This window comes from Sorex fumeus, unplaced genomic scaffold (genome assembly GCF_029834395.1).
Source record: "Sorex fumeus unplaced genomic scaffold, SorFum_2.1 ptg000348l, whole genome shotgun sequence".
NCBI lineage: Eukaryota > Metazoa > Chordata > Mammalia > Eulipotyphla > Soricidae > Sorex > Sorex fumeus.
This window is the reverse complement of record NW_026606404.1, coordinates 166,926-184,046: the sequence shown is the minus strand read 5'-3', so window position 1 is coordinate 184,046 and position 17,121 is coordinate 166,926. Positions and strand designations below refer to the sequence as shown.

The following is a 17,121-nucleotide window of genomic DNA, read 5'->3' as shown; positions in this document are numbered from 1 at the left end:
CCCCCTGGGGTTTGCATGGGGCCGGCACCGCAGTAGTTCCCCCCATCACCGCCAGGGGTCCGTAGTGAGCAGAGCCAGGAGCAGTACCTGCGCTCCAGGTGTGCCCCGTCCGCAATACAAAGAGAGAGAGATGAGAAGAGTGGGGTGGGCAGGGGGAGAGGCGACAAAGGCCAAAGAAAAGCAAAACAACAGAACAAAACAACAAAAAACACCAAGCTGCGGAAGAAAGGAAAACAGTCTGAAAGAGCCCGAGAGAGGGGGGCGCACCCTCTGCGCCCTCGGAGACCCGGGCAGGGCTCTGCACGGAGGCGCGCCTGCAGGCACTGGGCGGGGAGCGAGCCGGCCAAAGGGAAACAATGTTGCAGCGGGCGGGGCACCAGGCGGTGGTCGCTACACTCAGCAGCGGCCCAACGAGCTCGCGGCTCCCTCCGGGCTGAGCTCTGTCCCCGCGCGCGGCACAGGTCAGCCCTGCGCGTCCTCGCGCTGCCCCGCCTCCACTTGCACAAAGGGCCACGCTGAGCCCCCGCGAGGCCCCGCGAGCGGGCACCAAGAGGGACCGTTGGTTTCCCGACAAGAACCCAGAAAAATCCTTTCTGGTCTTCCCGGAGCAGGGACTGCGGGTGGGGAGCGAAGGGGGTGGCAAGGGTGGGGAGGGCGGTGTTGGGGGGATCTGGGCTTTCTGCAATTTCTCCAGGAGGGTCCAAAGCCCCCACTCCCCACCCCCGGCAGCCACTGGGTCAAAGTTCCCTCTCGCAGAGCAGTGGGGGGTGGCTCCCTCCCGGGGCACAAAGTTTTGGAACTCGGAGCTCCACCTGGGAGCTGGAGGGCGAGGGCTGAGTGTTGGCCCTGAAATCAGGAAAAGTCGGGGCGGGGGAAGGGGGACGGGGGCAAGCAGCCTCCCGGGCCCTCCTGCGCCCCTGCCGGCCGGGGAAGTCCCCGGACACCCTCCGACTCCGCACGAGGCGTGACCCAGGGGTGCCGCCCGCCACCCCCCAACCCTCCCCGGGGCGAAGCTGGGGGGCTCGCCCGCGCCCGCTCGCCCCAGGCACGGGACGGCGTGTGGGAACGAGCAGATGGAGCGGGAGCGCCCGCCCCCCTCTCCCCCCCACCCCCCAGCCGGAGGCCCGGGGAGGGGGGCTTTGCCCCGGCCCTTACCAGCCCTCCGCTGCAGAGGACGCGTCGGCCCCGTTGGGCTATTCTTCAGGCCCATCCCGGGGCGCTGGGTCCCGAGGAGGCCCGAACTGGCTAATGTTTTAAATGCTGAATGTCTTAGTCAAAATTGAAGCGTCTTTTTTTGTAAATTTTTTTTTGTTTTTATTTTTTTTTTGACTTTTTTTTTTTTAAAGATGACTTGAGTTTTCTTGCACTCAGGAGAGCGACACAGTCAGCTGTGCCCGTGGTATTGCCTAGAACGTTGTACTACTGAGAAAGGGCGGGCAGGGAGTGCACACGCAGTCACTGAGGGAGTGGTGGGGTGGGCGTGGGGCGGGGGGGGGGGGGGCACCAAGGCCTTCTCAAGAGTTTTTTTTTTTTTACCTGATGTGGAAGAATCACCGATGTGAGGTGTGAGGTGTCAGGGGCAGGGCGGGGTGGGGGTGGGGGGTGGGAACAGAAGAGGACGATGACGACGAAAATTAACTGATGCTTTTAAAAATATCTCTGCTTCAGGGCGGTTGTACAAAAGGAATTTCCTGATGCTTGGGAGCTGCACGGTCCAGGAGACGCTGCCCACTCTTGGGTGGGGCGGGGGTGTCTGTGAGCCTCGGTTTCTCCCCTGACCTCCAGGCCCCGCTCTCTCCTGGCTGGCCAGGCCCTGTAAAAAAAAAAATTTACAAAAAAAAAACAAACACACTCAAATATCTTTTTTAGGCCAGAGTTTTTCTACAGGTATTAATGAATATTTTTCTTAATCCTTATAAGTTTTATGTGTTTAATATTTCTTAATACCGGTAGCATTAATTTATACTTTTGTAGCAACACAATATTTTTATAAACAGCCAGCGCTTGGCTCAAGTTCCCCACGAGAGGTTTGCGTCGGGCTACTTAGGGCCCCACGCGCCAGGTACTGTATTTAAAGTTACCCAGTGTCACCCTTGCTGTGTTAATGAACAAGATGTCCCTTGCGGTCTCCTGTGTCGTCGTGTGGACCCAGCAGGTCTCTGTGGAGCCACGTGCATGGGGCTTCAGTTGTCACTTCTTGTTGTGATCTGTGAGCCCCCAAGACCCAACTTGAGGGTTTCTCTTTTAGGGTTTTTCTGTTTGTCCTTTGGGTTTTGTTTCTGGTTTTTTGGTTTTGGTTTTTGGTTTGATTTGTTTTTTTTTTTCCTGATTCACTTTATTTGGGTACCGTTTCTCCATTTAGAGCCAAATCTCTTTTTGTGACATTAAAAAACCTTTTTTACTGATGTCCAATGGAGGAAAGGAATAGGAGAGGGAAAAAAAAAGATTTTTACAAAGAAATAAAATTTAAAAACGGAGCTGTTTCCATGTTGCTGTTTTTACCTGTCTGTTATTGTCCCCCCCCCCCAAAAAATTTGTTTTTAATTAAAAAAAAGTGGGACATTTCCCAAGGGAGAAAAGAGGAAATGTCCCACCTGGTTCCTTCGGTTGCCAAAAGCCCCGGCCCTGAATTCAGCACCCCCAGCCCCTCCCCAGCGTGAATTCTCACAACCTGCGTTCCCAGTTGATGGATGCCAAGGCAACAAGACATCCTTTGAACGGTTCGAGGATCGGTTACTGAGATGATTTCCTGTCAGTGTTGTATTTATGGTTTTACAATAAAACAACCTTTAGGAAGACTGAAAAAAAAAAAGTGAAGCGTCACGAAAAAACAAGGGCCACCCTCTCCCAGCCCACTTGGGGTCCTGGCTGTCACGCCCCTGATCTGCCTCCAGGCACCATCTCTGGCCATCAACAGCCTTGATCCTGAGCTGCCCAAAGGAATCTCAAAATACATTAGCTCCCTACAGAGATGTCTCTGGACCCTAACCATTTACAATTTTAGAATTCCAGAAGACCTCTCATGATATTCATAATAGGCAATAGAAAATAAATGATCTAGCATCTGCCTCTGGCAGGCAGGCTTGAATGGTGGTGGGGAAATTTGAAATAAGCGTGGTGAGAAGGTGTAATAGTGGTGGGATTGGTGTTGAAATATTGAATGTAATCAAAATAATGTGAACAACCTTATGAAACAACAAAACCCAACAAGGGCCAGAAAAATAGTATAGGTATTTGCTTTGTACCCCACTGACCTGGGTTGGATCCCCGGCACCCCACATGGTTCCCCAAGCCTTACCAGGAGTGATTCCTGAGTGTAGAGCCTGGGGTAAGTCCTGAGCACCACGGGGTGTGGTCCCCAAACTAACAACCAAAATAAAACATAACATGGAAGCAACACAGCAAAGAAATATTACCTGATTCTCCTGGGCCCTTTCGTCCTCATCTGCTTGAGAATCAGAATTACCTTTTAGTTGAAAAAAAAAAAAGAGTGAGTGTAGGTCTTTGAAAATGTGCCTTTTTAGGGCAGAAACAGTTCAGCAGGTAGGGGCTTAGATCTCTGGTCCCCTGAATGTCCCCTGAGCAGGGTGATCCCTGAGCAGAGCCAGCAGTAAATTCTGAGCACCGCAAGGTGTGACGCCAAAACCAAACTAACCCCCATCCCCAAAGTGCCTTTTCGCCTTGTTTTGGTCTCTTATTTTGGCGCCAGTGTTGCGGACCCAGGGACCCTACCAAGAACCCATGCTCCGGGCAGGTGCCCCAGTTCACCCTCCCGTGCAGCCAGCTGGGGGGGGGGCAGGGCAGGGGGGGCTGGTGCCCCCCGGAGGTGTGGGGGAGGGCGGAGAGCAGGCACCCCTCAGCGGAAGCATTTTACCTGCCCAGCTCTGGAGCTGCCTTTTGTTGTCTTTGAGTTGAAGCTCCAAGATTTTGACCTTGAGCTCCAGCTTCACCTTGTCAGATTCCAGGGACTGAACAACTGAATGCAAGGACTTGGCGGAGGCATTTTCTCCCCTGAGCAAGGAGACCTGCAACACAGGGGTGTGGCTGAGGCCTACCTGGCCATGGCTGTGACCCCCCCACCCCCCCACCCCGTATGTGGGCGTTGCCTGGGCTGACATAGGAGTGGCTCAAGCCGGAGTGGGCATGGTTCTGGCCAATGTGGGCGTGGTTCAGAGGGAGATGGGCGTGGCTCGGCCAATGTAGGCGTGGCCCGGACTGAGATGGGCGTGGCTCGGTCCACGTGGGCGGGGCCGGGACTCGACCTCTTTTCTCAGCTTCTCCAGCTTTGTGTCCTTCTCCGTGAGAAAAAGAACTGGTAATACTGATGGATTTCTGCAGGGAAGCTTTCTCTTCATCGGAGTCTCTTATGAACTCGGATTCTCTAAAATACCAAAGTGTTCAAAATGCCAGAAATCAACCCAGAGAGAGGCCAGTGCACTACTGCCCTAGAACGTAGGCTCAACGGCTCCCAGGACTATTGCGGGGGTAGGGGCCCAGGCTTTTACGCGTGCAAAATTTTAGTGAAATTTTACTTACTGTGAGGGAGAAAAAGTTTGCCTATGTGTACATGCCAGAACCTGCATATCATTGTGTCCATGTGAATTTAAAGAAACAAGTTAATAACTTTGGGAGATGGAGAACACAAAGAAAAAAGAAAAGAAGGACTGGTTGCAGCCCCAACCCCCAAAAAGAATTCTTTTAAACACCTAATCCCAGGTTGAAGTGCTATTTTTTGAATAAATTATTACCAAGCAATGACAACAATTAAAACACACACACATGCAAAGCAATTATATGAATGTCATGCAGAGCAGCTTTATGCTGGGAGTATCCATTGGTTCTCACTCATTTCAGCAACTTTCAGCAAGTTTGGAGAATGTGTTTTTGAAACCTTTCTGAGCCAGAACAGGGGCAAAGATTGTTCCGACTAATCCAACAGAGAATGATTTTCATCCAGTCTCTGGAGAGGACCAAAGTGAGTTGCTCTTAAACAAAAAGGCAATTCGCGAAAGGCCAGAACAGAAAGATGAACATGGGCTTCTGGTAGAGGATGAGAGCTCGGGGCACACAGAGCCTGTGGCCTCACACCCTCTGCCAGACTCTCCTCCGGGCTGGCTTGCAGAGCAGGAGGAGGAGGACCTGGCCTGGGGAGAGAGGGAGGCAAGACAGGGAAGGAGCGAAGACACAACAGATACAACCCAACGGGTGCGTGTGTGGCTGTGGCTGTGTGTGTGTGAGAGAGAGCATTTACACCACAAGAGGACGTGTGTGTGGGAGCACAGGGCGGGGACGGACGGCCAGTCAAGACTGGGCAATGCCGCAGCCTGGAAAGGACACGAGAGGGGACAGAAGTGTGGCTCCTGGGATGCATATTTGGAGGGAGACAGAGGTGCGTGTGAAGTGGGGTATCTCATTAAAGTCTGGGGTCCAGGACAGCTGTGGATGTTCGTGTCATACTCACTGGTTCAAATCAGTTCAATATTTGTTTTAAAAATTTTTAATAGTTTTAAAATTTTTTACTCCCACAAAAAAATAAAGTCATCATTTGTTTCTTTGATTCACTGAACGTTTTTTTCTTCAGGGTGGATGTGTATACACCTGGCCATGCTCAGGGTTTACCCTGGCTCTGGGCTCATGGTACCACATGGGGTGCCAGGTATTGAACCCAGCTCAACTGTGTACAAGACAAGATAGTACCAGTTCTAGAATTTCCCTGGCCCCTGAAGGAGTGACTTTCCATGGATGACTGCATAAACATTCCTGGGACATCGGGGTGTGGGTGGGGGACGGGGAACAGAGGCGATGAGACAGCAGAGGGAAATGGACAAGTGGTTAAATGGGTCATTTATTTTTTAAAATTTATTTATGTATTTATTTTTGCCGGGGGTCCCGCCCAGCGATGCACAGGGGTTACTCCTGGCTCTGCACTCAGGAATTACTCCTGGTGTTTCTCAGGAGACCATATGGGATGCTGGGAATTGAACCTGGGTCGGTCGCGTGCAAGGCAAACGCCCTACTCCGCTGTGCTACCGCTCCAGCACTAAGTTACATGCCCAAGATGAGTGCCTTAAAAAACAAAACCAAAATGAAACAAAAAACTGCTTCCCGTTCTGACGGATGGTTCCTCCTCAAGCCAGGGGCGCCAGTCTAGATTCTGGGGGGCTGTGCGTTGTGTGGAGCATAGGGGAGGATGGGACTCTGGTGTCTGTGTGCCCCCAACTTGGGAGCTGTCTCCTGCAAACAGCACCAGGGATGAACTGACCATTTGGGACCAGCTCTGGGGGGCTGGGAGGATGAGCGGATGGAAGGAGCTGAGACAGGCGGCAACCATGGACGCGCAGCAGACCCCGACAATCGCCACTCAAGAGTAGAGAGGAGGGGGTCTCCCCGCAACCAGAACTGACGGTGGGGGTGGGGTGGCGGGTGCGCTGTGTCACAGGGAATTACAAGCACAGTAGATTTCATGGTCAGGTGAATGAGACCTGTTGTAGTTACTGGTGGATCCATCACATCCTCCAGAACGGCAATGGAGAAGATTATCCATGACTTCTACTCAAATCTCTTCGATATCCATGTCCACTTGCCGACATACCAAATTCCACAGGATGGATATGTCGTTCCCAACATTCTCCCTTCCGAAATCCGACACGCCATTTCATCGGTAAAGAAACAAACAGCACCCGGCCCAGACAAGGTGAGACCTGAACACCTGAAGAACCTGCCGTCAGTACTCATCAATACACTGGCTCGGCTCTTCACTCGCTACCTGTCTGAATGCAAGGTTCCGTCCCAATGGAAAACCAGCAGGACCGTATGATATCAGAAAGGAGATATCATGACATTGGCAACTATCGACAGATCTGCCTATTGTCTGTCATCTACAAGTTGTTCACTAGAGTCATCCTAAATAGGATTGGCAGAACACTAGATGAAGGACAACCATGCGAGCAAGCAGGGTTCCGCAAAGGATTCAGCACCATCGACCATATCCACACAATAACCAAACTCATTGAGGTTTCTCGAGAGTTGAAGATGCCGTTCTGTTTAACGTTCATTGATTTAAAGAAGGCCTTTGATTCTGTTGAGACGGAAGCGGTCATTGCAGCCCTAGCCAATCAGGGCATTCAAGCCCAATACATCAGGATCCTCCGTGAGCTGTATTGCAGATTCACTACCAGGATCTCACCATTCTACAAAGAAGTGATCGTTGATGTCAAGAGAGGGGTTCGGCAGGGTGATACCATTTCACCAAAACTCTTCAGTGCCACCCTCGAGAACATCATGAGACGACTGGAATGGGAAGGAATGGGAGTGAAGATAGATGGTCGGCAACTACACCACCTCCGCTTTGCTGATGACATTGTTTTAATAACACCAAACATCAGCCAAGCGGCACAAATGCTGGCCGACTTTGACCGTGAGTGTGGAAAGGTAGGACTACAGCTGAATCTTACGAAGACAATGTTGATGAGAAACAGCCTCGTTCCTGATGCCCCATTCACTCTCAATGGAACGACCATCTCCGAATGCAACAGCTATGTGTACCTAGGTCGAGAGGTCAACATGACAAATGACCTGGCACCCGAGCTGCGCAGGAGGAAGAGAGCGGCTTGGAACGCCTTCAAGAACGTCGAAGAAATAGGTAAGAGGACGAAGAACCTCCGGCTCCGGGCACATCTCTTTGATTCCACTGTTCTTCCTGCATTAACATATGCCTCAGAGACCTGGGCCCTACGCAAACAAGATGAGAACGCTATTCAGGTCTCCCAAAGAAGAATAGAAAGAGCTATGCTTGGAATATCACGTTTCACTCAAATGAGAGAAAGAATCCGGAGTTCTGACATCCGTCGACGATCAAGAATCAGGGACGCTGTCTCATTTGCCAAGGTGTCAAAAATCAGATGGGCTGGTCACGTAATGAGATTTAAAGACGACTGCTGGACTAGAGCTCCCTACTCCCCCAGACAGGCAAGGCACCTCTCTCTCCCTCCTCCTTTCTGCAGTGCTCTCTCTTTACTCCCTCTCTCCCTCTTTTCTCTCTCCCCCTCTCTCTGACACACGCCTTTTGGTTTACAATACAGATATGGAAAGGTTATTATGTGTATCTCTTTACCTACTTTCAACACCCAGTTCCCGTCCAAAGTGATTTCCAACCATTTCCAAGCATTATTGCCAGACTGGTCCCTACTCTATCCTAACTACCCTCTGTCCCCGATGCTTGTGGGAGCTTCCAACCATTGACCAGTCCTCCTGGCCCCATTTTCTTAGCCTTGGATATCAATCTCATATATATGTATATATGTATATATGTATATATGTATATTATTATCATTTCTGCTCAGGGGATGCAGCTGTCAGCAAAACGCCTGTGAGTGATCTGTGTGTGTGTGTCTCTCTCTCCCCAGAGTTCTGGAGCCCAGCAAGCACCGGACTGTCATCAGTGATCAACAGAGAAACTGGCTCCCTGCAGCTGCCCCATTTAGGGGCCCCCGAGAGCAAGAAAACGGACCTTCGCCCGCACCCCTCAGGTCAGAGTGCCCACGCCTGGCAGGGGGCAGGGACGTCCCAGACACACAGGCACCCGTCTCAGCACAGTGGCACTCGTCATGGAGGGAGGCACCCCCCCAGCACATCAGTCACACTCATGGGGGGCACTGGGATAGGCTGAGCTGGTGGATCGACAATGGTGACGGTTATTGAGGCAGCAATGGCAATGCCAAAGATTGTGGCAGTGGTGATGGTGGCAGGAATAGCTGTCGCATGGTGCTGTTGTGATGATGCTTTCGTGGTGAAAATGGCAGCATTGTTGGGGATGTAGTTGCGGTGATGATGGTGACATGGTGATGCGGACAGAGCTGGCGGGACGCTCTGCCGATCAGATCATGCTGGTGATCTGGTGATCATGGTCTGAGGCTGGTCATGGTCATTTTCGTGGTGGTGGTAATCATGATGTCGGACATGAAGTGGAGTCATGCACAAGTTTGATGACTCTTGGTGATGATATGGTGAATTTGGCGAAGATATGGAAAGTTTAGTGACTTTTGGTGTGGCTATTATGGGGGTATTTCCGTTTTGGTTGACTGTGGCACAAATTTGGTGAATTTGGCAATGCTATGGCAAATTTGGTGACTTTGGCACTAGTGCTTTTGGGGTAGTTTGGTTTTGGTTGGCTGTGGCACAAATCCGGTGACTTTGGTGACTATTGCAAATTTGGTGATGTTTGTCTCTGCTGGTTTTTGTATTTGTTTTGGTTGGCTGTGGCACAATTCTGGGTAATTTGGTGATCTGGTACATTCAGTGAAGTTTGGCATCGCTATTATTTGCTATTTCTGTTTTGATTGGCTGTGGCACAAATCTGGCAAGTTTGGTGATGTTATGGAAAATTCGGTGATGTTTGCCACCGCTATTTTGCTATTTGTGTTTTGGTTGAATGTGGCACAAATCTGGTGAATTTGGCACACTGTGGTAAAATTTAGTGAGGTTTGGCACTGCTGTTTTATATTTCCGATTTTGGTTGGCTGTGACAGAGATCTGGTGAATTTGGTACACTGTGGCACAAACATGGTGAATCTGGTGTTGGTATGGTGAATTTGGTAACGTTTGCCACTGCTATTTTGGGGGGGTGTTTCCGTTTTGGTTTGCTGTGGCACGAAATTGGTGGGCTTGGCGACATTATGGCAAATTTGGTGCAATTTGGTGGCCGTATGGTAAACATGGCCATGATACTGGCAACGGCGGCAATCTAATGCAAGGATTCTGATGTTTTTTATCGAAAAAATATTTTCAATAAAATTCTTCAGTAAAATGTTTTTATTGAAAGAAATTTAGAGAAATGTGAGGGGGTGAGAAAGAGATCACGGGGGGGGGGGCTGAATGAAACAAGGCAGACAGGGTCACCTGGGGGCAAAGGCAGGGGTGGCTGGCCAGATCTTGACTCCCCGGAGTTTGACTAAGCTGCAGTTCTCCCAAGATACCGCGGGAGGGCGCGCTTCTCGCCGGCGGGGGTGATCTGGCCAGATCTTGATTATCCAGCTCTTGTCTGAGCTGCAGTTCTCCAAAGCGGCCACGGGAGGGCGAGCTTCTCGCTGGAGGGGTGGCCCTGGCCTGATCTCGATGATCCAGCTCTTGTCTGAGCAGAGTCTCCTGCCCCTGCGCCTGGCTCTCCTCTCTGGGGCCCCTTGGAGGGGGTAGGGTTGAGTTTCTCTCCCCCCGCCCCGCCCCACCCCGAGCAGAGCCATAGCAGCTGAGGACCTCTGGAGCCAGCCACGGCCATGCTGGGCCCACTGTCCACACGTCCGGACGGGCCTCATGCATGAAAGAACTGGCAGAGGAACCCAGGCATGCGGGTCCTGGGGCTGAGGTCTCCAAGCCTACTCGGAACGGGACTGGGCCTTCTCCACCCAGACCCCTTCCCCATCTTCCAGTAGGTAGGCGTCACACCCACCAGCTGCCGCCAGCGCCAGGTTGGTCCCATCAACGGCCAAAACCCAGAGACTATAAAACCCAGACGATCATTTTTGTCTTCCTTCGTTGTGGCAGCCTAGATCGGCCTTGAGATTTTATTGGCCTCTCCTTTCTCATTCTTCTCAGTGCTGCCATGTCGGTGAAGCCTTCAGGGTCAGGTGAATGAGACCCATTGTAGTTACTGGTTTTGGCATATCAAATACACAACGGATAGCTTGCCAGGCTCTGTCTCATCAACGAGGGCCCAAACCTACTTTTCAATGGCCTCTGGAGGATGGCGGCCACAGAGCCGCCAAGGGGGAGCAGGTGGAGGGACAGCACCCTTTCCTCCCTGGAATGGCCCAGCGACAGTAACCTACTGCAGGGTCCAGATGCATTTCTGCCAAAAGCCACTGGATTCCGAGATTTGTTTCTGAGTCTCTGGGATCATGGCTGTTAAGCAGCTTAATCAGGACCCAGAGAGGCCGTTCATGGGCGGTGACTTGGGGGTCTCGTTGAGACTGGGAGGAAAAGGCCGGCTCCACCCCCATCCCATGAGGCCCCACGAATCTCATCACTGTGGACCCAAACCTGACTGTCCAATGACCTCTGGCGGATGGCGGCCACTGAGCCGACAAGGGGGAGCAGGCGGAGGGACAGCACCCTTTCTCCCCTCTGGTGGCCTGGCAACAGTAACCTATCGTGTGGTCTGGATGCATTTCTGCCAAAAGCTTCTGGGTTTCGAGATTTGTTTTTGAGTCTCTGGGATCATTGCCGTTAAAAAGCTTGATCAGAGGCCAGAGAGACCGTTTGTGGGTAACAACTTGGGGTCTCGTTGGGGAGGAAAGGGCCAGCTCCACCCCCATCCCGTGAGGCCCTACGTGTCTCGTCACTGTGGGCCCAAACCTGACTGTCCAGTGGCCTCTGGAGGATGACGGCCAGCGGGCTGCCAGGGAGAACAGGCCAAGGCACAAAATCTATTCCCACCTGGTTGGCCCAGCGCCTCTAACTTACTGCAGGGACTGGACACATCTCTGCCAAAAACCGTTGGGTTTCGAGATTTGTTTCTGAGTCTCTTGGATCATGGCCGTTAAGCAGTTCAATCAGGAACCAGAGAGGCCATGCCTCCAATTATATAGCTGAGCTGGAGGTGGTTTCTGGGTGTGTCTCCCACATACCTAACTTTTGCCTGTTTACTTTCTTGGTTAACTCTGCCCCAAGTTTCTGGGGTCTGGCCAAACACCCAGCAGCAATTTGGGGGTACCTGGAAGTCTGAAGGCGCCATCGGGCTGCTGATGCACTCGCCTCACAGGTACAGGCTGACCTGCTGGTGGCACCATACCCCCGACCAGTGCTTCTTAGGGTTTACTCCTGCCTCTGCACTTACAGATTGCTCCTGCCAGGGCACAGAGGACTGGATGGGATTCCTGCCATTGAACCCAGATCAGCCACATGCAAGGTAAGTACCCTACTCACTGGACTATCTCTTTAGCCCAAGATAAACGCTTTTAAGAAAATGGTATACAAGCCCAGAGCAATAGTGCAGCAGGTAGGGCATTTGCTTTGCAGGTGGTCAATCTGGCTTCAATCCTTGACATTCCATATAGTCTGCCCAAGCACTGTCAGGAGTGATTCCTGAGTGCAGAGCCATGAATAAGCCCTAAGACATCACCAGGTGTGGCACAAACATAAAGAAACAAAAAGAAATTGGTGTATCAGAATTCCATTGTAGAAACTGTTTGACTCATTTAACTCTATGGTTCTTCATTGCTAGCCAAAAATCTTTTATAAATAAACCTGAGAATAATCAGTTATCACTGGCAAAAAAGAAATAATTTTATTAAAGTAGATATAGAACACCTGTTTGCTCAAATTTTAATACTGCTTTACATAGTTTGTGAAACAATTTCAATAATGGTTATTACAAAAAATTTCAATTGATCCAGATCTTTCACTTGTCAGACAGTTGATAATCTCCAGAGAAAAATACATCAAAATCATACATACAATTATAGAAGTTCTTATTAAACATGTAGCCTGGATGATACATTGTTTATCACTTTTTACAGAACTAAAAAACATTCAAATAAAGAAAAATACATTCAAACTGGATGATAAACTTCTGATGGTTGAGGTCCTTCATTCAATTTTTTTGTGATAAGAAAATCCAAAATTAGTAATGTTGAATTTCTCATCATACATTCATCTAAAACCACAGTGAAAAATGTAAATCTTGTAAAGACAGTAAATTGGTTATTTTAGGTGTTTCACAAGTATCTTGTTATGTCATCCTTCAAGTGCTGGTGATTTCTGCACAGTGCAGAGAATGGGGTGGCCGGGCCGAAGTTGTTGTCGTAATTGTTGATTCGTTCCCGTCGAGAGCCACCTCGGATATCATCTCCACTTTCATCTTGAGGTCCTGATTCCTTCTCTGGAGGTCCACAATCACGGAATTCAGGAAATCAATCTGTGTTAAAGGAGAGCGTGAGATGGTGAGCCATCTGCAGGAGCCTTCGGAGCCCGCCACAGAGGAGGCTGGGCCCCGCTTCCAGTCCCCGCCCCAGGGTTGGAGGCAGCCAGAGCTCCCCTTTCCCTTCCTGAGCGCAAGCTCCCGGGTGCCCCAGGGAAGACCCCAGGAGGACATGCTGGGCCCCCTCGGTTCCTCTCAGAGCAGGGAGTCAAGAGGGCCTTCCCTCTCCTACAAAGACAGACTCACTTCTTTAAAATCCACGGGGGTAGGGGAAATCCCACTTTACAAAAGTAAGCATGACTATAGGCACAAACATTCATGTTTCAGTTAAAAACTGGCAGGTTTGTGTCTGAGTGATAGCACAGCGGGAAAGGTGCTTGCCTCGCACGCAGCCAACCCAGGTTTGATCCCTGGCATCCCACAGGGGCCACTGGAGAGCAGCCAGGAGTAATTCCTGAGTGCAGAGCCAGGAGGAAGCCCGGAGTATCGCCAGGTGTGGCCCCCAAAGAAAGAAGAAAGAAAACCATAAAGCTGACTGATTCTTTTTCTCCCTCAGGGCAAGTTCTGATGAGTCTCTGAGACTGCCCAGGCCCCCCCACACTGGAGCCAAGAAACACAGATCTCTCTTCCCCCAGCTAAAGAAAACAAAAAAAAACAAAACATGGAAATGTTCAGTTCCCAACAAGCCCATGCAGGGTCCACGTCCACAGCCCACATGTAAAGTTCACTTCAGCCCACATGTGCCGTCCAGGGCCACCGGCTGTTAAGTACAGAAGTGCAGGAAGTGAGGGTGTGCGGGAACTCCACAGGGCACGGAGACCCAGATGGTCTCCTTCCTCAGAGAGGATTCAAACTATAAAGTGCTGCAGGCCCGGGTGTGACGGAAGGGGGTTGCGGAAGGAGAGACATCAAGGAGGCCCCAAGGCTGACTCCTGCCGCAGGCCAGACCTGAGCCTGCTGATGGTAGGTGCGGGCACTGGGGTCTGCAGCCAAGTGTGCACACCCCAGAGGACCCCACCCAGCTGTCTCCCTCGACAGGAGCAAGAAGCAGGAAGGCGGCCCAGAGGACCAGACTCTCCCAGCTCTGTGCCCAGAGCATGCGCAACGTGGCCGGGACAGCCACATGTTGGTGGACGTTTCCGTTTGCGACCGGACTTCCTGATGGGAAGGAGGCCCTCCAAAGTGGTGTTCGACTCTGGCAAAGTGAAGATCTGCCAATTTTATGGGAGCCCGAAGCCCAGGTTCTGGGAGAGCAGCAAGAGTAAGGGCAGTGGAGGGGTCTGGCTTCTCGGGCTCTGGCAAGGACATAACCCCTTGACTGAAAGGATGTGTCCTTGTCCATGGGGTCTTTCACTCCGTAAGCATCACCTCTTGTGCTGGGAGCATGCGGGGATGGGGTTCCGGCCTTGTGTGCCCAGCCCCTGGTTCTCACGCGCGCCAGGTGAGCACCGCCCCTTCTTCCTCAGCTTCCTTCTTTTTGGCTTCATTTATTTTGATTAATCAATTAATTTGGGGGGGTGGCTTTTTGGGTCACAACCCGGCATTCCTCAGGAGTTCCTGGCTCTGCACTCAGGAATTACTCCTGGCGGTGCTTCGGGGACCATATGGGATGCCGGGGATGGAACCTGGGTTGGCCATGTGCAAGGCAAACACCCTACCTGCTGTGCTATAGCTCCGGCCCCATTCTCGGATATCTTAAATGGTAGATATTCCCCGACTCTTTTGAAGCATGCATACATATATACATATGTACATGTCTGTGTATGTATACACGCTTATCTATAACCTTTGTGGGTTTGGTTTGTTTGGTGGGTGGGGACTAAGCCCTGGCTCTGTTCTCAGGGATCACTCCTGGCGAGGGAGGAGCAGCCCAGGCCGTCAGCAGTCACTCGAGCCCGGGAAAGTGGGGCTGTGTGGTCAGAGGGCACTGGCTCGCCTTCTCACGGTCATCAAAGAGCCTTGAGACGCTGCATATGTCAACACATGTGGCTTCTCTTCCTGTCCCGGCCCAGGCTCTGGGCGAGCTAACTGGGGCGTCCAGTCCCTGCCGGGCTCCTTGCTCCGCCGAGCAGTCTGGGAGTGGTCAGCTGTTCAGCGATCTCGCCAGGCCGCCCCATGTCTCCCAGATCCTGTGTGGTCACTCCGCGCAGCACCTCCCCAGGGGTCATACAGGGGTCACGCAGGGGTACACTTCCCCTCCTGTCCCATGCGAGAACCAGGGACCAATTACTCCTGGCGGTGCTCAGGGGACCATATGGGATGCCGGGGATTGAACCTGGGTCTGCCGTGTGTAAGTCAAACGCCCTCCCCGCTGTGCTATCGCTCTGGCCCAGGATATGGTTTCTCTCAAGGCTGAGGCCGGGCCTAGACGCCCTGGTCACCACCATCACCCACCTCATTCTGCAAGTTTGCATTGGTGTTCCTGGTGTCCTCCAGGGAGGCCAGGGTCTCTGTCTTCTCCTGGGACAGTTGCTGCATAAAATGCCTGGCATCTTCCGCTGTCTGCACAGCCTGGAGAGAGAAACCTCGTTGAGCCACGCCGGGGGGGGGGGGGCAGGGAGGGGTTGGCAACAGTGGCACAACACAGCGTGAAACGCCCCACAAACCACCCACACCTGCCACAGTGGCTCTGGCCCCGCTGGCTGCCGGTTCATCCTACGGGGACTCGCGTCTGAGCCGCTCAGCAGCAAGACTGACACCCAGAAACAGCCCAGGGCTCCCAAGAGCCTCCATTCCTCACACAGAATAAAAATGACATGAGCGGACAGCTAAGCAGGCCTGGATGGAAAGCGTGGGTGGGGGGGAAGGAGAGGAGATGTGAGCAGTGAGCACCGGTGTGGGAGTGGGAGAACGGCAAACCCTGAGTCAGCTGGGAAGAGAGAACACCTGCCCGGCACCAGGCACCCTCGAGTCCAGGCTGCCCTGCACCGGGCACACTGCTGGTGGCACAGGGCCCCCCCCGAGTCCCAAGTGAGCAGACTCAGGGCAACCGCTCAAAGTCCCCCCGGAAGACACTGCTTTGCTTTACAACTTAGTGCCTCTCTCATGCCTTCCCTTACGTCTTGAAGAGCCACAGTGCAATCTTCCGTGAGAACTCCCCCCGGAAATGAACATACTGTCCTTTCTCGGTTTTATTCACAGCTTATGCCTTGTCCTAGAGGTCACCAGGCACGTGGTGACGAGCTGTCCCTGCGCCCGCAGCAAACAGCCCGTGACACACGGGTTCCGTGGGGGTGCACCTCTCCTTGTGCCGACGAAGAGCAATCCTCTTAACCGCTAAAAGGGGGTGCCCGGGGCCAACGGGGGTCGGCCTGCTCCACTTTACCGTAAAAGACTGCAGCGTCTCGAGCTCTCTGATCTTGAAGGTGAGCCTGATCTTGTCCTTCTGGGCCTCCAGGAGGTTGGCCGAGACGTGGCTGCTGGTCTGGGCCAGCCGACTGACCTCCTTCTGGAGGAGGAAGTAACTGCCGGCCAGCTGCTCCTTCTCCCGCAGGATCTCGGCCACCTTCTTGTCTGACCGCGCCTTCTCCTCCACCAGGTCCAGGTGCTCGGCCTGCAGCCCCTGGGCACGCGCCCGCAGCTCCTCCGCCTCCTGCTCCAGCAGCCCCAGGCGGCCTCGCAGCTGGCTGGCCTCGTGGGCGGCCGCCTGGGTCTCCTGGGCGCGGGCCTCCCGCTCCTGCGCCAGGGCCTGCTGTGCCGCGAGCCTGTCCTCCGCCAGCCGCCGGCACTCCTCCTGCCGCTCCGCATCGAGCGCCTCCTTGGCCTGCAGCACGCTGGCGTGTGTCTTCTCCAGGCTGCGGGCTGCATCCCTGGCCTCCTGCAGCGCCGCCTCGAGGGCGCCCTGGCTGGCCGCCAGCCCCTGGAGCTCCTGCTGCAGCGCCTCCAGCTCGGCCTTGTGCACGGTCTTGGTGGCCTCGTCCAGCTGCGTGCGCAGGCAGCTGGCCTCGGTGCCCAGCAGCTCCTTGGCCTGCAGCGCCGCCTCCAGGCTGGCGCCCAGCTTCTCCTGCTCCTGGCGCAGCAGGTCCTTCTCGAGCTGCAGCTCCTTGTTCCTCTGAGCCAGGCCGTCACGCTCCAGCTTCAGGGCCACGCACAGGCTGTCGAGCTCCAACTGCTTCTCGAGGGCCGACTCTTTCTCGGCCGTGAGCTCCTCGATCTCTTGCACCAGCGACTTCTGATCCCACGCCAGCTCATGATAGGAATACTGCAGC

General features: G+C 53.0%; 1 protein-coding gene across 1 annotated transcript in view; it reads right to left on the bottom strand.

Annotated features, from left to right (window-relative positions):
- Window positions 1–3,398: 3,398 nt before the first annotated feature.
- Window positions 3,399–17,121, bottom strand: part of LOC130018998 (CAP-Gly domain-containing linker protein 1-like) — a gene marked incomplete at its 3' end in the record, with an annotated part of 32,677 nt that continues 18,954 nt past the window's right edge. Inside the window, 7 exon segments of the mRNA XM_056109626.1 lie at window positions 3,399–3,466; window positions 3,875–4,025; window positions 4,263–4,307; window positions 4,309–4,381; window positions 10,719–10,731; window positions 12,745–12,910; window positions 15,308–15,424. Coding sequence (XP_055965601.1) covers window positions 3,399–3,466; window positions 3,875–4,025; window positions 4,263–4,307; window positions 4,309–4,381; window positions 10,719–10,731; window positions 12,745–12,910; window positions 15,308–15,424 — 633 coding nt within the window.